This window comes from Mesitornis unicolor, unplaced genomic scaffold (genome assembly GCF_000695765.1).
Source record: "Mesitornis unicolor isolate BGI_N332 unplaced genomic scaffold, ASM69576v1 scaffold4804, whole genome shotgun sequence".
NCBI lineage: Eukaryota > Metazoa > Chordata > Aves > Mesitornithiformes > Mesitornithidae > Mesitornis > Mesitornis unicolor.
Window position 1 is genome coordinate 3,820 of NW_010177893.1, and position 22,598 is coordinate 26,417.

Consider the following 22,598-nt stretch of genomic DNA (forward strand, 5'->3'; position numbering starts at 1 on the left):
GGGGTACCGCTGCAGATGCCAGCCCCTGCGGCCAGGAAGCAAGCGGGAAGCATCACCTGGCCCACTCCAAATACCCAGCGGCTGTATGTTCCTGGGCTCTGGTGCACAGCTCTGCTCAAACTAGCTCACACCACACGAACAGTGAATTCCCCAAAGACAGAAAGCTTTTCTAGGTAGTACCGGTAAGTCACAGCACTGTTCCTTGGGTGCCTTCTACTGCACCTCACCAGCTCTTCATCACGTGAGGAACGGGACACGTTTCACAGCTCTCTTGCTAACTACTGTAACCTTACAGGTCTTCTTGTGGTTTTGTTCCTTAACTGGGAGCAAATGAAGCATTCTGATTATTACGTTACAAGTTTTCACAGCTTGCACACAGAGTGAGGTGCCTCTGTGAATGGAAGAATTGCATATATTTGTTCGCATTCAACAAGTCTTTTAAAATCCTATTTTTGCAGATAAAAAAGGCTACTTAAGAATTCAGTTCAGGGTTATCAGTAGATGGATATGCAAGTGCTGCCTCCATCACCTTGCCATTGAGAAACTGGTCAATCTTGGTCATGAACAGGTCATTAATACAAATAAACACCACTTATGAAAATCTATAGCACCATTATGGATCCTGTAAAACACAACTCCAAAACCAACTCGAAACTGCCCCTCTTTCAGGCTGCAGAACTACTCATTAAGGTTAGCGTGGCAGCTAAAAAATACACCTATAGATACAGAAATTTAAACGTTTTTTAATGTGTGTCTTCTTGCTACCATTGCAGACACAAGCTATTGGCCTGCTCTCACATGAGAGAGGACTCCTGTGCTTCCAGAGATGTTTTCGGCACACTCACAGGCAGTTCTGCACACAAGGTGACTCGCACGCACGCACGCACACGCACACAAGCACACAAACGCACCTTCCAGAGGAGATAACAATCCATTATCCATTCAAGGAAAAAAAAATATCTTTATATCACTGCAATGGCACGTTTTGTGTAAAACGTCACTTCAGCAACGCACACAGGCAGCTCACAGGAACTGGGTTCTTCACTGCGGCACCTGGCCTGGTGTCCAAGGTAAGATGTGTAGTGCTCTGTCAGCTGCCTTTGTCCGAGATGCAGCCGTGACAGTCAGGAGGGTGAGGAGAGGAAATAACAAAATATATAAATACAATGGAAGGTAGGAAGAGAAAGCAGAAGGGGAGGAAAAAAAAATAATCCATTAGACTGGAGGGCTTTGACACAGTACATTCCTCAAGTGACAACTGGCTGCTGAGTCTTATCGAGTCAGTTATCGTTCAATGAAGGAAAAAAACCCAGAGTGGGTGGCAAGGAAAAAAAAATAGTAAAAGTCATGCTCTCTTCAGGGACCAATGACTGTTCAGCGTATGTTTTCCAGAATCAGTGCTAGGGAAGACACAACTGTAGATCCAGAAGGCTTCATGTCTAGTCTATGTTCCTCCATGGTCAACATGATCAACTGGGTGGGCTACGAGCAAAATCTATTTCCCCTGCACAAACAGAAAACACAAATACATTAAACAACACGCAACAAGACAGACACACACACGCCTGCCCCAACGCCTCCTCGTGGAGCTCCCGGCAGAAGCACTGCTGTAGGCAGCCAGCCCCACCTCGGCTGCTGCAGTTGCTGCTTCACATCAAAGGGAAAGACCTGAACTCGTCTCTGCCCTGGTGAAGAGGCGCCATGGCAGCAGGTTCATGGAATTAAACCTCTTCCCTGAGAGGGGAGAAGCATTTCCCAAAGAACAGAGGAGCAGGTAGGACGAGATGCGATTCTCGCACAAAAGGGTGGCTGAAGGGCAAACGCCGCAGGCTGCAGCGCTGCCACGCTCTCGCTGGCTGGTCTGGCCGTCCTGGGCCAGCGAGACAAACGCAACCAGCAGTTCTCAAAAGGGTGAGAACTCTTCGCCTTCCCTGTACCCTTTCTTTCCCTCACTCTTCTTCAAAATCTTGCTTCCATGTCACATCTTATAAACAGATATGGCCAGCTGTTTTTGGTTTTTTTTAAAATCTGCTCTCCTCCAGCTAAAATCACAGTCAAGTGGATCCCTCCTCACCAGCTGTATTTTATTGCAGGAAACACAACCATCAGTGGTAGTTCTGAAAACCTGGCAGCTCAGCTGCCTTCACAGTTTTCATTCTACGGGGACGTAGTTTCTCATTTTGTGTGGAAAATATTGGAGTGTTTTGAATTACCGTTACTAGATGCCAAGAAAGCAATTTTTACAAACTGGCCAGAAAATTGGGTGCATTTTGTTTGTACGTAAAAAGACAATCTCGACAGGAGGCAACAGATTGCATGGGGAAACTTGCATGCAGTATCTCTGCATTTAAGAAGCAGAAGAGTTTTTGCAGCAAAGTACAAGTGTCAGGCCTTTAAAATGAGTACCTACTTCTTAAGCTGCCTAACAAAATGATACTAAAACACGCTGGTTTAAATAGTTTTCCAAAAGAAATCTTAGATTTCTTTAAATGAAAAAGCTTTTCTAATACTCCAGAACAGTTTTTACTAAGCTGTCACGACAGGATCCAAATTTAGCGCTCCATATTCTGAGTAAGTCGTTCTCTGAGAAAGCTGAGGGTTAAAAATGAGCAAATTAGTGTTTAAAAGCGACGTGAGTGACGATACAGTAAGTGTGCCTTGTCCAACTGAGTGAGCTGCTTTGGATTTAGAATAAACGCAACTATTAAAAAAATCTGACATATAAAGCTACTAAACCATTTCTGAATTTGCTGTCAGGTAGGGAGTGGGACCGAAGTATTACAGACCAAAGGAGCTGTCTTAGAACCATTAAAATACAAATCACACCTTTCTGACCCTGTGCCTGGCACAGCTGACACACGACGCCTGTTCCAGACGATGTGTCCTGAAAATTCTCCCTCTACCCAGCACAGCAGAAGGGGGCCTGGGCCTCCTTTCTAAGGTCAACTCATCACTTCAGTCCTCAAAATTACTTTAAAAGAAACCTAATTTATACACCCTGTTCAAAAAGAGTAACAAAAGCTTTAACATAAATAATATTAAAGCCTAAATGTGTTCAGAGCTTTACTGGATAAAGCTATATCTGATGTGACCTAATGAGGACAACCACATTCCTATAGCTGCTGTCTCCAGCTCGCAACTCAGAGGATGCTTTCACCCACTCAAACTTTCCATCTGTTTCTTAGAGGAGCTGGAGGGCAGCTTTTCCAGCAGGCCACGCTCCATCTTGGTTGCCATACTTGCAGGGGGGCGCTTAGACATTAGCCAGGCAGCCTACACCGGGTACTCACACCCACCACTGCCTCCATAAACCAGCCTACGGGGATTTGGTCCTCACAGCTGATGAGGCTGGACCATGGCGTCTGAAGTGTAACACTGCTGCGTAACATAGAGCTGTCACCATGCCTGACACCCAAACTGCAAAACTAGGACGGCTGCAAGCACAATCCCATTTCCTTCTGCTCCCCCTCCCATAAAACTGCTGACACAGCAGCTGACATTGATCTTTCTGACACACAAATATTATTTCCACTGTTGCTCATGAGAGCGCAGGAAAGTCCATGGTTCTTGATGCATTTATGAGTATCTGTACTTTACAAGGTTATTCTTATTTTCCATAGGACCCATATATGTGGGGTATTCCACCCCAAAAATAAGGGCATCCCTACTGCTCTCAGTGCAAAGTGAGGTCAAGCTCTTAGCACTGAACTGAATGCGCCTCAAGATACATTTCTACACCTTGTCTGCACATCCTAACATGCAACAGCTTGAGAGAAAGTCCAGGTTTTGAAACAGTGCAATTTTGACTGTCATCAAATAGAGCAAACAATGGGAAACACGAAGCAATTAGTCTGGGAAACCAGCACAGCTTCACACAAAACAGTTGGGAACTCCAAATAATACGTACCACAGCACCTTTATCCCTTTTGTTTTTCTTCTTTCTCCCAACTGTGATGAAATCCTAGCACAGCTTAAGAAACAAAGCCCCACGAACGTGTTGGACACTGTACTTCCACTGACCTTCTCTGTGTGGCAAAGGGAATCGCTTCTTGAAAGAGAAAAGAAGTCTGAAAACTCCACAGCCACGATTGTCACAGCTGACTAATGGCAAGATCTCCAGAAAATGCCTGGTAGGCTTCAGCATGGCACAACAGCAGCCAGGAATCTCCCCAGAAGTCCAGTTCTGCCCAGTAATCCATGAGGTGGGTCATTTCACGTCTCAAGCCCATAAATGGATAGATCGTTAACCGACAGGCACAGGTTAGCCAAATGATATTCTCACTGAGGCTTCTGCAAGGTATTAGTGATGCATCAAGTCTGCAAAAAATATCCTAGGGCAGATTCTTCATTCCAGTGAAAAATGCACAACGGTGGTTGCACCACAAATAAAACACTATGGTTGTAATCCTACAGGTCACAGGGAGAAGGAAAGTAATTTTGTTGGGTTTTTTTTTTAAACAGTATCTGGCAGCAAACATAGCATCAAAACTTGAATGCGACTTTATATTTATATAGATACATGTATTTTACATATCGTCGATCAACAGAGAAGCATGTTCCAAGAAACAATTTGTTCCAGGTATGGTTTAAAACGACGGCTTGTCATTTCTGGAGGCCTCCCTCCCAGCGCACACGCTCAGCAATCTGTACATCAAGCAATGCTGCCGATCTTTATTTCAACGGACGAGGAGACGAAGTAAAAAAAGTGCAGTTCTTCAATTAAAGTGCATGGATGAGGTAAACTAATTTCAAGAGTTCTGAGTTTAGTCAGTACTGGCTCAGACAGGAACCATCCTGCCATGCATCTGTTGCATTTGGGTGCGCATCGCTTGAACGCTGCTCAAGATCTTGTTCTGGTGAGTGATGGCAGTGATCCCGATCCTTGCCAGGTCACTGTGAAAAAACAAGAGAAGAAGCAGGGGGCTGAGAACCGTGGATCAGATGCTGGTGCGGAGAAAAATATCAAGAGTCAAGCAACACAGCAAAAGCGAGGCAGATGTACAGAAATGTTTAATTAAATAAGTGAAGGCATTGTGGAGGCATTTTAAAGTTATCCTCCATCCAAATGAAAGGCATTCCATTCCTTTAATGAGTGTAATGATATGCAGCACAAAGCAAAAGGGGCCGATTAAATCCAGATTTACCAGTTTTGTTGCTATATCGCTAAGTACTTACTCCTGGTTCATATGCACCACAGCTTCTAGGGTGGTATAGCCAGCAGCTGTGAAGTTATCCTTGTATCGCTCCATTTTAATGGCTTGGAGCCAGTCACCGACAGAAACAACCGCCGAGAACTCAGGGGAGCTGGGATCCAGCAGGGCTGTGCTAGGTCTGGAAGCCAAACAGTGAAAGGACAGAGAAATGGGGTCAGCTGGATCAGGAATCACAAACTAAAGCTTGGGCTTTCCAACAATTATCTTCAATGACTCGGGAAAGTAGGGGCACGGCCACATAGACCAATGCAAGAAGCTTCACCAAATGCAAAGTAATAGGCCAATTTTTGCTAAGAACTAATTAGAACTACAATGCCACTTACAATTTTCACCTCAGATGCAACCGAGTTCATAGAAAATGCTTTTAGTTCGGAAAACGAAGAAGATGGCAATGCTGGAAGGCATTCAGCCTACTGGGTCTGCAGTGGGGTCTCACAGGCAGCAACGTAAGACCTCGCCAGTCCTCACACGTGTCAGACCTCAGCTTGGCAGCTACAGAAATGCTACTGACGTACACGCAAAGGAACTGGGAGCTCACAACCTGCCAGACTGGTTTGGAGGGTAGAACTCAGGGCGGGTTCAGATAAGTCCTGTTTCTAGCCAGGCTTGCAGGCAAGCATTCAATGGAACTGAGGACAGCAGGGAGCTCATCTCCTCTCTGATCACTCCATTCCTGACCAGCGCGTGTGCCAGGAATCATGTGAGCTTTGATCTTTGTTTGCACTGTGCAATGTGCTTCTCATTTCCTCTGCACAAATTTGTGAGTAATTATTTTTACAAAATCTGCTTCTCTTCTGAATATCTCATTTATTATTTCGTGTATATCGTAATCTGCAGTTTCATTATGCCATCATAAATTACTATCTAACCAAAAGAATGATAATTTTGCAATTTATTACAAAATGCACACTATCAAAGATTAGGTGTGCAATAGCATAGCTATGTCTTGCCTGGGGGCCGAGTACGTGCTGATAACACTTGGTACAACTTTTTAACGTACTATCTAACACAAGACCAATGATGGCGACCTAATTATATACAATTATGCTGCACATATAAAGACACATTATATATTCATGATGTTAGGTGCATATTTGAAATTTGTATCCCGAAGAAAATATAAAGATCTACAAATAGCCATGAACAATAAATGACCTTGAATAGGCCATTAACTTCTGGTTTATAAATATATATACACACACACACACACATATATATATACATATACACATACACAGACACAAAGTGGCCTTGAGCAGGCTATTAACTTTTGTAAAATCTACATATTTTCAAAGAGCACCTGTAAATTGGAAAGAAAGCAAAATGGAGGAGTTCACACTGTGATTCTGAAACGAAATTACTACACTGGATCATATTGTGGTTCTCACCATTTAAGCCTCAAGGGTGGACACGTTTTTGCCAGGCTACGAAAGCAATTAGGGCAATCTGGAAGACATGTGGTGATAGTGGCCTCACAGGGTTAAAAATCCCTCCTCTGATAATGTACAGCAAGCAAGAGTCACAAAGGGACCGAGAAGTTTAAAAATGAAAATAGCTTTTTTCCAGCTATTGTTCTGTTGGAGGCTGAATCAGAACCTCTGCTACTCCTTCACCGATTCAAGAAACCTAATTTTGTGTTGTGCAATGGATGTTTTTGTACCTTCCCTTCTACTAAAAATATTTTCCCATTATCTTCCTCTTGTTTTTTTTTCTTTTAAGCTTTTTTCCGTACTTGCTGTAAGCAAGTTTACCTGACAAAGCAAAGGCATTAGAAAAAATATAATAAGCCTGGTGTAGATTAGTAAAGCTCTTATTACTTCAGCAGCGTTTCACCAGCTTAAACAAACTGCTGATCTGTTCCAACAAAGTTATTGTGTTTTCACCCTACAACTCTGGGAGTTTCCTTCCTACTCTGCGCCTTTTGCGCGTACCAGGTATACCGTGCTTAGCCAACAGAACAAAACACCAATGTAATGTGGGATCGGTGGAGACACGAAACTGGCTTTCCACAAAATTAAATTCAAATTCACGTAAAAATTAATCCACACCTTCCCAGTGCCCGTAAGGCGTTGGCCGTAATGCCGTAATGCTCATTTGCAAATCCTACACAAATCTAGGGTTTATAAAACTTGATGATGTACTTTTCCTGCAGAAAAACCACATCGCTCCTGTTAGCTACACTGCATTAAAGCTGCCCCTTCAAACCCTTTCACCGGGAGGGGAGAAGGAAAAGATGCTGCGAATTTTGTCTTTGAACTGAGCTTGCATGCATCAGAACTTTTTCAGGGTATGTTTAGGAACGTGCTATAAACCTGGTCAGCGCTGGTGCGATAAAGCACCAGCTCTGCTCATTTCCTTTTCCTTCTCCCAGAGCTAGGAGAGCCTGGGGTGCCCAGCGGAGTTCAGCAGTGCCAGCACGACACCTCTGCTCTCCTGCACGGTGCGGTGCCTGCTGTGCAGTGTGGCTCTGCAGAGCTACAGAGCGTGCTTTCATCCCAGCGCACAGCTTCAGGCGACTTGCAGCTTTGCCTGTCGTCTCCGCTGCACTCCCTCATACATCACCATTACAAAAGCCCAGCTGACCTGGAGTTCTCGCTGCCTGTCCTCTTCAGGCTGTTGGGGTTGCGGATGAGTTTGTCCAGCATGTTAACGATCTGTCCAAATTTAGGCCTGTCACTGCGTTCCTTTTGCCAGCAGTCTAACATCAGCTGATGGAGAGCAATGGGGCAGTCCATCGGGGGTGGCAGCCGATACCCTTCTTCAATGGCTTTAATAACCTATAAGTGGCACAATTAGGAAGACATTAAAGAACATCAGACACTACTCACATCTACCAGCTGAGCATCATTTATCCTAGAGCGATCCAAAGTATGGAAGCAAATCCACAATTAAGTGAAACAACGTGGAAAATTGCACTCAGACTTGGGCAGTTGGTGGTCTCAGAACTGTCATTCCTCCTCAGCAATTCAAAACTGAAAGGGTACAGCATCCAAAGCAAACACCAGATACAGCAGGATAATGTATCACAAAACAGCACATGGGATGCAGGAATGACAAAACAGCCCATGTTAGAATTAAGCAACCATACTTGCTGGACCATGCAGGAATGACAAAACAACCTATGTTAGAATTAAGCAACCATACTTGCTGGACAGAGGGTTGGAGAAGCAACAGCTCTACAGCAAATCTTTCGTATCTGTCAGTTTTGGGTGCCGTGTGTTGAAGATTCAACTTTCCACATCATTTTTAGGGTACAGCAGATCACCCTCTCCCCTGGGCTAGCTCATCTCCAACAACAGCACAGGCCTTGTAGAGAACCTGTTCTCTCATCGCCCTATGCACTGAAGCAATGCAGAGACCAGAACCCTTTCGAGCAGCTTTTCCAAGACAGTCACAGAAGTCCAATGCAGCAGCTTAAGTACGCAGTTCATATTTAACAGAAACCAGAAAACTGGCAAAAAGTTTCAAACCCTCCAAAAACAGCTCCAGAGCTCAGGACTCTGAGGCCTTCTCAGCTCTCTCAGGAGAACGGGACATGACCAGGACTCAATTCTGATATGACAGGGACATGGCCTAGAAGCCTTCAGATTTTAATTAATCGATATTACTTTGTTGGCAGGATTCACCATGAGAATAGAGACGAGGAGTGCGCAGAGACTGAATTGCACTAAATTCTCTCGTTCTGGTCTTGTCCAATTAGTGGCTAAAATCCACTGGGAGGACAGGGCGAGGGCTATGCTTGCACTATTAGCAGCTATTCAGTGACCACAAACAAAGCGGCTCTCACTACTTCCAAAAGTATGAAGAGCCTTTTGATTTCTCTTGATTCAACAGACACCAAGGATAATTTGAAATTCACTTCCACTTTGTTGCGGAAAGCACTGCTCGCACCATTGCCAAGGAGAGAAAAAATGGTATGTCCATGCCACGGACTAAAAAGAGGACGCAAAGACAGCAATATCAATTTTCCCTGTCCTGTTCAGGTCAGCTTTTTGACGTGCTCTAGCAGCACTTATCTGTGGTGTGTACCAGACTAACACGCCAGCTCTGCGCTTGTTGCGCTGAGCTCCGCTGTGCTGTGTAGACATGCCTGATGTAACTGAGACACAGCTGGTGTTTTACTTTCTTGCTAAATCTTGATGACTTCCTGTTAGCAAAGGAAAGCAACATTGGGTGCCAGAAGAGACATTTCACATCAGAAGGAAATTAAAATTATATCCCCCATTTAGATTAAATGCCATCCACATCTAGACACTCTTTGAAAATGTTCAGCTCTACGTAAGAAAGCAGATGACTTGTAAAATGACTTAACCACTCCCATGACCGTATATTCAGATTAATATTTTCTTCTTCCTTTATATGTTTGTAAATCCCCTGGGAAAAGAATTACGGATAATCTATGCCTCAATTTCACTGGGATTTTTTTTTTTTTCATTTAATACAAATTCTATTAGCAAAAGCTCTTATTAGCATTATTATTAAACACTCTTCTGGAATAGCAGAATTGTGCATTGTGCATGTTCCCTCTTGGAATACACTGAAGTGGTCCAGATGGTACAGTTAAACAGGACATGCATAATTTAAGAATGGTCATTTAGGAAAGCTGCTTTTTAACATCCTCCTGGGGCAGCTATGCAATTGTCACAAGGATGCTCTGGCTGATAATCAGAACTGGATTTCAGACGTGTTGTTTTAGATATCCTACAAGAAATAAAATCATCTGAAGGAATTACAAGCATACTGGGGCTTGAAGGATTAACTACTATTAGGAAGCCCTATTAAATTCAAGTGGTTTTCCTTAAAGACTTTCAATAAAGTTGAGATTTAATATCAACATGCAAATCTTCCCTCTCTTGACAGTATTATGATCTGGCAGTTTAAATATATTAGCTTCCCTTCCCTCTGTTCTTCTTTCTTTCTTTTTTTTTAAAAAAAAAAAAAGGAAAAAAGAAAGGAAAAAAAAAGTAAAAAGGAAAGGAAAAGAGATACATGCAGAAGTTATAGATTCTAACTTGAGAATCCCCCATTCCCTGCCCACAGAACAGGCTTGAAGTGCTCAAGGAAGTCTTAGCTCCAGAGAGGTTCCCTGAGAAAACAGTAATCTACCACCAATTATATCCTTTTAAAAACCTGCAGTAATGTCTTATGACTATACAGCAACTGAAACAGAAACAAATCAGCATACACCTAAGGACACAGATAAAGGTGTGGGGGGGAAAGGGAGAGAAAAAGAAGAGGAAGCTCAGAAGGAAGCTCACATCTTGATTGGACATATCCCAGTAAGGTCTTTCTCCGTAAGACATCACTTCCCACATGACGATGCCGTAGCTCCACACATCACTGGCTGATGTAAATTTACGGTAGGCAATTGCCTCTGGTGCAGTCCACCTGATGGGAATCTTGCCACCCTGTCACAAATAAAAGAAACCACAGGCTAGTGAGTCACTGACCCAGTAATGTGCGTGGCTGACGCTGTTCTACGCCGTCATTAAAAACCCAAAATGCTTTTCCGTGCGCAATACCAGAATCCTTCTTAAAAAGGCATCCACTTTCTCTTTCTCTTGCCATAAAACTGTCAGATCCAACCAGGAGGCAACGCTGCCCATCTGTTTTCTTTAGTCACAAGGAGGCGAACCAGTAAATTGTTAAATGTATTTTTATCAGCCCTCTAAGAGATCCCTGCTTAGGGCTATGCTGAACCATGAGAACAAGCCAGGGGTTTTACATGGTATATATTAGAGATTTAGTTGACAAAACAAATAAAATACATGCTGTTAATTACTATTTCCTTGCTTGCCTGTCTGACCTGTTTGGCTTGTTTCAGAAAAATGGGATTAGAAACATTTTGCTTTTCAAAAAGGTAAAATAAAGAGAGGATAAACTGGGAAGATTTAGGAGGACTGTGGTGTTTCCCATGGGCAATTATCCCAACTCTTAACAGATACGCGAGATGGCAAGCAAGCCTCTGGGCTCTCCCAGTCCCTGTGGGAGGAGTTCAACAGCAGACCAGGGTGCAAGTCTGCTTTTGATACCTGTTGGAGAGCGCTGCCTCTTGCTACAATACTTCTTTTTAAACAACTAGAAACACTGGGGCATCTGGTTTGGCCCACTGAGGTCCTGCACTGTTTTAAAAGGAACTCACTCCATCCTGTTTATCTGATTTTGCCTTAGCTGAGTGATCCCAGGCCAGAAATTTCTCCTTTTGTTTATGCTAATATGCAAGGTGTTTTTAATTGAACTTTTGGTTTCCCGCAGTTCCATCTGGGGAACGACTTGAGCTGAACAAAGGTTTTAGGGTTTTTCATTTGCTTTTATGCTTTTTGGATTAAGTTTATTTTGGTAGGTTGTTTTTTTTTCCTCAGCAATCTTCTAGATAGTTTTTATCCATAACTGAGTGCAGCATGCGCATACCTAATAGGTTATTGTCCCAATATCTCTCTCAAAATATCTCTCTCGAGTGTTTAATATGGATTTGTTCCAAAGCAGAGTGAAATCAAAAGGGGTCCTTCTCCTGGCTTCTTTGGCCTCTGCACCAGGCCCCGTGTGAATCAGGCTGCAGCAGTATGTGTCTTGTGTGGCCATAGGATGCTCTCACTCAAATGAGTTACACTACTAACAGAAAGCAGAACACACCATTGTCTTAAAAAGTACACTTTAAAAATTGCATTCTATTGCATCATCTCTGGGCGAAAAAGCTCCATTCCTCCTTTCAGACACAGATGCATGGGCATTGTTTATAGACAGGTGTCATTCTAAAAATCATCAATAAGCTCTTTTTATTTAGCTGCTCGAGTACAGTGGAGTTCATTTGAATGTTCCTGATCCTTCATCACAGAAACCAAATGAAGACAACGCACTGTAAAGCAAATGTCATTGGTTCGCTGTAGATTATTCTTGAGAGCAGACATAATACTATAACTCCACTCACTAAATTCAAAGGGAAGCTTTTCAGTCGTCTCCGTCTTTCCCCTTGTGTGTGTGTCTGAACTTTGGTTTTCCTGAGTACAGCTTTTCAGACCTCTGCTTCTGCCTCTTCCATTTGTCACCCTTATGAGTGAGAAATACCAGGGCTGGCCAGCATTTAATACTACATGAGACTACCCTTCCCTGTAATGAACTGTGAATCCATTAAAGGATGCGTGTCGGGATTAAGCTGCAAAATCTGAGTGCTGTAAACAAACTCTGCACTAGGGAGAACAGATGGAGAATGGCAGATATTTAAAAACGACGAAAACAAGCAATTAAAAAAATAGACTTTATACACTCTGACTTTTTTCCTTTGTGCCCATGTTAATTACAGGGGTATTGGTACAAAGGCCGGTAACGGTCAGGATGCTGTTTTGTGGTCAGAAGTACTTGCATTAGTACTATTCCACATGCAGCATATTAAAATGGCTTTAGCAAAATTGGTTAGCAGTGGCATGCTGGAATACAGATAAAATGGGAAAGAAACAAAAAACGGGAATGCAGGCTTCGCATTTTTCCCAGTCCAAATTATTTAGGTCAAATTTATGACTAGCTCTGTGATGGGCAAAAGTGAATTTATCTTTTGGGTTTTTTTGGTAGCATATCTACACACGCTGTATGAAATCTCAGTGGGACTAGCCACTTGGAAATCGTTACGTATGTCTGTAGATATCAGAAGGAATAGAAGCCAAAGCTCTAATTTCTGGCATCAGATTCCTGTCACGCACTCTAGCACACGGAAGGAAACGTAGGAATACACAGGTCACATCCTCAGAGAAGGAATACTGATGTAGCAGTGACATTACATCAATTTATACCGGCTACGGAGTCTAGGTCAATGTTTATTCTTAGGTTGTGATATCTAGGTTTTCACACGTGACTGAGATTATTTTAAAACAAACCGTTGTCACCACCTACAGAAAAAACAAACATGTAGGCAAGAAAATCCACTAGACATTTTCTTTCCCTCCTTACCCGTGTAGTATAAGCTGCTTCAGGGTCATCTTCCAAGACCCGGGACATGCCGAAGTCAGACACCTTGCAGACCAAGTTGCTGTTGACCAGTATGTTCCGAGCAGCGAGATCCCGATGCACATAGCTCATGTCTGACAGATACTTCATTCCTGAGCCAATGCCACGAAGCATCCCCACCAACTGGATGACTGTAAACCTGCCATCATTCTTCTGCACATGGGGAAGGGAAGAAAATCACAGAGCATTAAGCTAAAAGCTGCATTATTGCCATTGCTGGAACCGGCAAAGAGCATCTCTCTGGATTCCCGTCCTCGCTCAGATGAAATTCAAAGGTATTTCCTCACTCTCCTGACTAGTGTCTATAATTCATCAGTAAAGTAAAAACCCAGAGTTTCTGTCACAGCTCCCAGTGATTCAGTAGCCAGTTTGCAATGAATCTGGGTTTAATGCAGTTTATAGCATTGCGATACTTCCAAAACTGGAGCAGTCAGAACTGTTCCCATTAAACATGGTTTATTTAAGACCCTGCTATTTTAAACATTACATTTCTCCTATATTCTTCCACTTTACATTTATTTTGGTTTTTTGATAGGAACAACATCAGAAAACGGAATTTTCTAAGTATGAACATAATTTCTCTAAAAATGCTGAATTTTCAGTGTCTTTCCGCAAAAAGAACCAGAATGAAAACCAGAAAATGTTTCCTAGTATAAAATCTCCTTGAATTATTATGAAGAAGTCACCTACCCTGAGGAAAGCATCCAAGGAGCCATTCTCCATGTACTCAGTTATGATCATTACCGGTTTACCTAGAGTTTGCAGAAAGAAAAACACAATTCCTTGATGAACACCGATGTTAATGGGATAAAAATGGCTTGCACATGATTTTACTGCCAAGACACCTGGCTTACACAATCTAATTTAATTTGAAAAGCACTGAGCTTATGCCTCAGCTGTGGGGAGCAAGAGAAGAAATATTATAGGACAGAAACATTTAAAGGGCCCCATCTGGAAGGTTAACTTTGGCTGACTCATTGACAAGGTCTTTAGTTAAAGTGGCTCCTGTTCTCTGAGGAACACGAATTGATAAGTGAGAGCTAAGAAACAAAGATCTGTTCAAACTTGACAAAAATCTTTAATGTAATTAAATTGCTTGCCGACTGGAAAGCCTTCCTCTTTCAAAATGGAATTTGTGAATGCTTTAGTCTGTCTGCCTCTTCCCAAAGATCGACCCTTTAGGTGGGTTAGAAGCTGTCAGCAGCTACAAGGTACTCCAAGACAACTAGATTCAAGAATGCAAAATACAAGCTGTTCCTCCCAACTTTCTCTGTCCCAAATTTGTGTCCAGTGTCTCTCGTTATTTATAAGTGAGCCAAAGCCATCTGGCTCATGAAGTCACCCACAGGATAAATGATTCAACGAATTGTGTCACGTACAGGGCACAGTGCTTGAGCAGCACTCGCTGCAGTACAGAATCTGAAGAGAAATGTAATGTGATGTTACTGACGTGGGGATGCTTTCCAGGCACTTCCCTGCCTAAAACAACAGCAAATATATAAATAACACTTGATGTCGTCTTCAGGAACTTTACAAAGTCATACAATGCTGAAACTGAAAACATTTAGGTCCACACAAGTAACATCAATTATTTTACGGGGTTAAATAACGCTGGATATTCAGCATCTAGATATTTGCAGAAATGGGTTCAAAATCATCTCCATTCTAAAAGTGAGCAATGAGAGATGTAGAGAAGTAACTTATCAAAGGTTGAATAGCAAAGGCCTGGTCCAACGATGAGCACTGTTAAGCCCACCTGAAGTCAAGGCAGCACCTGATGATCGGCACCAGCCCTTCCACCCATTTATGCTGTAGTTACAGGAACTATAGAGTTTCTTCCTAAATAAAAGACAGTTTCCCAGAGAAACTCTGCTTTTGTGCTTCCTGAAGCAGCTCTGAATAAGGGAACATTATGGGGAAAGAAGGGTTCAATGGACACGTCACCTGGACCGAGCTCCATTCTGTCTTGGCATCAGAACCACTCAACCTTTCCTTGCTTCTGTCACCAGAACAACCAGCTATGAAAAGTACCCTACCACGAAATGTTGCCACATTGAAAGTTCCCCCGATCATTTCTGCCTCAGTGTGGGTTTCACCACTATGCTTTTCTCTTCATTTGTTGAGGATTTCTGGGTTTGAAGTAACTTTTTTTTTACTAGAAAACAATATGCTATAAGGATTGACCGTACTGCAATCTTTTACATCATTTCACTTAGGCCGACATCTCTGTGCAATACATCATCTATTCTACTCATCATTACTTTTTTTCACCATTTCAGTCCCGATTTATCCTTTGCAGGCCATTTACTATTCCTGCTTTTCCTCCCCTTCCCAACTGATGCCAAACCTCTTACTGTTTTGGTCCCATGCAAACTGGCATGCCCATGAAGTGTAACTCTGGCAGCTCAACCCTTTCTGGCTTGCATGGATGCAGCAGAGAAGCGATGCTGTCGCATAAAGCAAACTGCTCTGCATGAAGGGCTTAGTGACCTTGGCTGAGTACTTGCACCCTTAAGGAAAGGCATGCAGTAAAACATCCTTCTCCCTCTAATTCACCTCTGCAAGCATTCTTTGGTAGAAAGAGAAAATATTCCAATCAAATCTGCATATGTCACTGTTTCATTTATCCTTTGTAACTGTGACCAGAACCCTTCCACTGAACAAATACAGCTAAATGAGTTTTAATTAACCTTCCCCAATCAAAAGATACTATGTCAACACAGAAAGGAAGACTCTTTCAGTGCATTAACACGTAATTTCATTACTCAGGCACTTCTTTAGCAGGGGAGGGAAATGGAGAGAGGAGAAGTTACCATCAGTGAGTCAATTATTAAAGTACTTGACCAGCAGCCAATAATGTATTCATGGGCTTTTGCTGCCTCTCTCAACCCCCATCTACACCACTATTTATCTCACATTTTAATTTTCAGTTTATTAAATGTATTCATTTATCACTGCATTCAGAAAACCTACAGAGAAATTGAGATAAATGTCTTCTTAAGTAGCCCTGTTTACCAAACACACCAGCTCTGAGGTAACCACGCTGGCTCGCTGCGGAGGCATCGCTTACTGTGAGCCAGGCAATGAAACATTCCCAGGTCAGGCTACCACCTCCTCGGTGAAAATTTCAAATCATTTTAATTCAGTGACAACTGCATTATGCAAATGCATACAGTCATTTATAACTGCTAGAGCTGTAATAGCTCAGGGGCTTCCAGCCTCGGTGGGATTTCAACACAAAGACTCCCCGGTTGGCTTTCTTTTACAGAGGTGCTATACAGAAATCACTGTCTGTAGCAAAAAAAAATGGCCTGACCACTGCCCCTGCTCTTTGTTACAAAACCAAGAGAGATTCAGACCTGCAAAATTTAAACAGATTATCTTTTAATTTCAGTTTTGAGGAAGGCCCCCAGTAAACGATGGGCAAAAGAAGTCCAACCCTCTGTTTTCCCTAGTGGAACTCGTCTTGAAAAGCAAACTGACACTCTGGAGGAGCCATTTTCAATGACTGTGAGACACAGCAGACTAGGAGAGAGAAACACAAATAAAAGCAAGGGTAAGATGTCCAGAAAACAAGTGGCAGAGTAGCCAGCTCCCACCAACATTTAAGAGGGACAGGGTTTTTCAGTGGTACTGATGGCTTGGACAACCTCTTGTGGGAGATACTTTGTTCTTCTAGCTATATTTTACTTTTTAACTTTTCATTCATATCTAATTTTAAGTCCTTACACTAGCAATACCCAGCATTCACATTCAGCACGCACACCACCAGCTGCAGAAGGTAAGCTTTACAAATTCCACCCATTAGCAGCAGCTCATAAGATCCCTGTCTGCTTTCTTTGCTGCCCTGAGCACAAGCCTCTACGTCCAAAGGGTCTTTCAGATCAGAGATGAGTGCCAGACGTCACCAACATGCTGCCTAGGGCAGCTGGGGTAGGGACGATAACTACACCATTGCAGTGGCACCTTATCAAGTCAGACCCAAGCACATCTGTCTCACAGGTGTATTTTCAGCTCCAACCTACAAACGGTATCCAGCAAGCCCTGTCATTCTGTTTCTGAGGCAGGGTTCATGGCACACTGAATGCTAACAGACTTTAAAAAACACCCAAACCAACTAAACAAAAAGATCGGCCAGGTAAATTCTACAGAGTGAAACTATCACACCTGTAAATCAGAGACAACAAATAAGCAAGTTTCACACTAAAATAGCCTACTTCATTTCAAAGGCTTGCTCCTTACACCTGTGCTTTGTACCTTAAACATATGACTCTGTAGTTTTGTTTTGGTATTTTTCCCCCAACCATTTTAAATTCTTTGCTCGCCATCTGCTTTTGCCTATCCCGTAACAATCAGCTCAGTCTAGCAAAGATGTGAAAGATGTCTGCTTGGCATAGCAAAAAGGGGAAGAAAAAACCCCAATCCCTGCAGTATTAATTCCCCCTACAAAATTTTGTACAAGCTGCCTACAGACAGAGTATCAGTTGAAACCATAAACCCATTTATAGCTGACAAGAAGATTAATGACTTGTCCTACACTGATTTCCTCATATTAGCTATCAGTGGACCTGTTCCATCTGTCATTGCACAGGAAAGAGGGTAAAAAAAACCCAACAAACCAAACCCAGCATACACTACCACAGACTTAAATTTCTCAGTGACTTCCAAATTGGCCTTGTCATGAAAATTACCTACTTACATTTAGTAACTACACCTTCCAAGTGGATGATATTGGGGTGGTCAAATTGTCCCATGATGCTGGCCTCACTCAGGAAATCTCTCCTTTGTTTATCAGTGTAACCAGCTTTTAGAGTCTTGATAGCAACACAGATCTCTCTTTTTCCTGGTACTTTGAGACGTCCACTGCATACTTCACCAAATTCCCCTTAAGGAAAAAGGCACAAGAATCCACGGTCATGAACATGAAGTATGCACTTGTGTTGTCCAACCGTTATGTCAGTTCATTTGAGGGAACTGTCATACAAAAATCATAGGATTTCATGCTTCCTAAAAGTAAATTTAAAACTATATTTACAGAGAAAAAATACAAAAGTTCTGGCACTTACCCACACCAATAACTTTTTCAATCTTTATGCAAGAGGCATCAATTTCTTTGGCAAATTCCCTCACAGCTTGGTTTGGATCCTCATATGTAAAAGGATCCACATATGTTCTAACACCTGCAAGGCAGAAATATTTTATTTGAAGTCACTGATCTACATGCTGCTGAACACAGAACATATGAGACTGAAGCCTTAATGATATACAACAGCAAAGACAGTGTACAATAAAAATGTACTGTAAGCCAGGAATGACTGATGAAGGAAGGAAGGACTTCATGTATTTTCCCCTCCATGTGATTTGTTTTAAAACGTAAATATTTAATATTTCCCAATATTGATGTCAGGAATCACGCTTTGACCAATAAATGAGCTTCACAGATCACTGCCATCACTAACACGCTAATAGCCTATCTATGGACCTATGAGACTAAAACACATCACATTTCCCTTTTGGGAGCCCAGAAACGCTGAGCTCAGCTCCTAGATCTGCTACCTGGATGACTGAGAGGGAAGAAACAGTAGGATTCAGTCCTGGAAAAAAAGCAGCAAAGTTCACATTCCCTTTCCTGCAGGATTGCATCCAGCCCATCCAGAAACTGCCTTAGCAGAGGACTGTGGGGGAGATTCATGTCTAGGTATCACTAGCCAAGAATTGATGTCTTTCAGTGGAATGGAACAATGGAAAAATTCGATGAACCTTTCTTCTGTTTGTCCCCTCAAAAGTTTCACCCAGATACTTCTATTTTCCCTGTTACTAAAGTGCACAGTTTTGAAGAAGGACGTTCGCAAGAGAGAAAAACAGAAACATATCCATCAAGAGGAATGTCATCCCTTATTTCCCAAGTAACTGAACGTGGGACATGTTTTACAGATCAAATCAAAAAGCCCAGCACTGATGCCTCTTACCTTGGTTCAAATGTTTCTCCTCATCTGCCTCTTGCTTAGCCTTACTGTACTTACTGCGCCTGCCAGAACAAAACAGAGCATTACAGTTCAAAACAGCACCTTCCCTTGAGACAAGTTCAGACTTCTTCACCTGCTGAGGCTTGAGCTGTTTGGACCTGCCACGACCTGTGCTCGGCAGCTCCCCTACAACAGCCCATGACACAACACACACTTACCAGCGGGGCAGGAGACTCCTCAAACTGCTCTAAGTGTTCCTGGCATCAACACAGCATCAAAAGAAACGCAAATCTCCGTATTTGCATCTCAGCATTTAAAGAAAGAAAAGAAAGCTTGCGCTTCAGCTACTTTTTCTTCAAACGTGTATTTGCAATTCTGTGTAAAAAAAAAAGGGCCAAATTGCTTTTTGGCCCTATCACATACGGATTTAAATGCTACAACAGAGGTGCTTTGGTAGATTGATTTTCAAGCGTAATTAGGCAAATGCCAATACCTCCAAATTTACTTAACTGCAAATTTAAAACTGGAAGCAGTCTATTAAACACAGAAATCAGGATGGCAGCAAAAAAAAAAAATCCCTGACCATCAAAAATGCACATCCCCAGGAGTTTGTTCATTCATTTGCTCACTGTATAATTGAAGGGGGCAAAGAACTCCTGATGGCAGAGCTTCTCTACTAACCCTCCGAGTTGGAGATAATAACGTCGTATAGTATGTTAATTCTGCAGATTACTATTTCTACACCTACACAAGTGATACTGTATCTAGTTACGTATATAATTAGTTCAGCTTTAAACTTCAATGGAGAAGTGGCATTAAGAAAAGTTCACACAAGAGTTTAGTCTGTTAGGGAAGACACTGAGGAGTCGGTCCAGCCAAACGTGCACTGGCATTTGAAGTTCCCCAGCAACTAATGGTATGCAGATGTAGAGATACAATTTGGGCTTTTACCCGTCATTCATCGAAAGTTCAGGATCAGGTGTAAGAACAGTGCCAAAGAGAAGGGCTTACTGTTGCTTACTCCTCACTTTGCCTTTTCCTATGAAAGTCCAAGTCTCCCAGCATGTCAGACCCAGGTTAGCTAGCCAGAAAGAGTCTGGGATGGAGAGAAGAAGGAAGGAAGGAGGAGAGATCCAGTCTGGAGGCAAGATGGCAAGACTGGCACTGCCTGCAATGCCCAACCTGTTGCCTGGACTGAGGCAGGAGATGACCAGGCCTGCCAGGGACACTGGGGTGAGACCGGGTTAAAAGTCTGAAAACAGTGAATGGATAGAGGAGGAAAACAGGAGTGGGTGAGAGAAAGAGCTCTCAGGAGATGAGTTAAAAGGGATCAAAAACTAGCAGATAACAGGAAGAAAACGCACGACTGAGAGCCTCACTTACAGCAGACCTTCCCGAGTCTTGCTATTCCCCTCCCGTCAGCAAAACCTTTCTGCCCATCAGCAAAAGCACCTGACTCCCACTCTGCACCGGGCCTGTGGGGAACAGCAGCTTCCCATCGCTGTCAGCTGAAAGGTCATTTCCCAGCCTTTGTCTCTGCAGTCTTTTAGTGCCCACTGTTAAACACACTATGCCAATAACAAAAACTATAAATTAACCATGAAACAGAAGGGAAGAAAAAGTCCTGTTTGACACGTACAGACTACCTGATCTTTGAACCAAGCCTCACAACTCCCGACAACATCAACAGGACTTACGTTCAGACATAAAAAGAAGGTACACATCCAACCATAAATGGTTGTGAGCCTCTTTTCTTGATGAAAGTCAATTAAACTCAAATGGCTCCAAATCACAAGAAGAGTATTATTAAAACCCACACTGAATCTAAACATCAATTTAAACCACTTATTTGCCTGAGGACTTACAGTACTGGTATAACAGAGCCGAGTTAAATAAAAGGACTATGATCTGCTCCCAGTTACTGAGCTGAGCAAGGAGGAAGAGTCAACATAAATTTCACCCAGTGCCATATGGGACCAAGCCAGCTAAGGGGACTGCAGAGATGGGTTTCAGGTATTGTACAATTTCTCTCAGAGGAAAGAAAAAAAGGGAAGGGGAAAAAAAAAGAAAAAGATTCTGCATTTTAAGCAGGACCCCATTAAATTCATGTTATTAATGTTCAGGCACAGATGGGAAATATGAAACACAAACAGGCTTCACATGAAAGCATTTTAAGTATGGAAAAAATGCTTTTTGTCTTATTTTCTTAAAAAGTAAAAGCACCCTAACAACAGATTAAAAAATAACCTTCCCCCATTAAAACATGCAAAAAGCAAAGGGAAACAAAGGGATTACTGTTCAAGCAATATAATTGTAGCTTATTAACTTTAAATAATACCTTCCAAACTAACTACCCACTTCCACTTCTCCCTGGGTCACCTGTTGACCTCTGCTGCTTGGCTGAGGGCAGGACACTCCTTGTGCCATTGTCCCCGAGCAGCCCAGGAGGCCCATGGCACCGGGGTGGGAGCTGACTCTTGGGGGCAGCTCACCTGAGTGGCAGAAGGGAGCCTTTGTCACCGATTTGAATCCCTTAATTACAGGGATTTTTGGCAGTGGTGATTAAATAGCCGGCATTCAGGAAAAGAACACAGAAGCTTTCAGAAACTGCGGGGGTCAGAGACACAGGCAGATCTACAGGTAGGGGCTGGCGATGAAAAGGAGGTAACAAGGGAGGGTATTAGCATGCACTGAGGTGAAACAGCCAGACCTGGCTGGCACTGCTGCTCCCACTCCTCCTCCCCAGACAAAAGAGGGGCTGAGGGTGCTGCAGGGCTCAGGCCCCAGGCTGGCAGACCATGCTGTCTAACACCGCCAGCAAAAGGTGGGCAAACGCGTGCAGCTGTTTATGGAGCAGAAGACAAAGCACTCTACCAACTGGAAGAATTTCCAACACAAACTTTTAGATGACCAGAGAATTCTGTAGGGCCATCTTACTCTACCCGAGTCCTTTCAGAAAGTGGCTCTTTCTGTTTTACACTTCACTGCATTGGGTTTCCTGTGAGGGGATTTTTTGGTTTTGTTTTGGTAACAGGGGAAGGGCTATGGATGTAAGAAGCTACCTGGAAAGCTCCCCCTTTGCCTTTGTCAGACCCACGTCTGACCAGGGCCAAGCCAATCAGCGCCCCTGCGAATTCATGGATTTAAGGGGTATGCAGGGCACATTCTTGCTCTCTCTGGCACCGGCCCCGAGCAGCATGGCCCCAGGTGCGGGTGGCATGGCCCCGGCCCTGCCTGGCCAGGCTGGGCCAGCCTCAACCCCAACTTAAACTTAAGCCTCACTGCAGCTCCAGCCCGAAAGAGAGAGCCGGGAACTCTTCAGAACCATCAGAAGTGACCTGCAGCAGAGAAAGGAGTGGGGCCTGAGGAGAAAAACTTTAAAAACCACCAAAGGTCGGTTGAAGAAAGAAAGGAGAGGGAG

General features: G+C 43.1%; 1 protein-coding gene across 1 annotated transcript; it reads right to left on the reverse strand.

Annotated features, from left to right (window-relative positions):
• Positions 1-4,029: 4,029 nt before the first annotated feature.
• On the reverse strand, positions 4,030-20,135 carry LOC104538902 (ephrin type-A receptor 4a). The gene is made up of 10 exons (XM_010182263.1): positions 20,129-20,135; positions 19,181-19,363; positions 18,278-18,391; positions 17,911-18,096; positions 13,902-13,963; positions 13,155-13,364; positions 10,472-10,621; positions 7,797-7,990; positions 5,176-5,331; positions 4,030-4,893 (listed from the first exon to the last, which is right to left on the reverse strand). Exons 1-10 carry the CDS (start codon positions 20,133-20,135, stop codon positions 4,779-4,781), a joined length of 1,377 nt encoding a protein of 458 aa, XP_010180565.1. The 3' UTR covers positions 4,030-4,778.
• Positions 20,136-22,598: the final 2,463 nt, after the last annotated feature.

What these genes read in the sequence shown, in the direction of transcription:
- LOC104538902 (XM_010182263.1), bottom strand. An exon ending in GGAGAAACATTTGAACCAAG is followed by an intron (nt 18,392 to 19,180) that starts GTAAGAGGCATC and finishes TCTGCCTTGCAG; the next exon opens with GTGTTAGAACATATGTGGAT. An exon ending in CCTTGGATGCTTTCCTCAGG is followed by an intron (nt 13,365 to 13,901) that starts GTAGGTGACTTC and finishes CCCCATGTGCAG; the next exon opens with AAGAATGATGGCAGGTTTAC.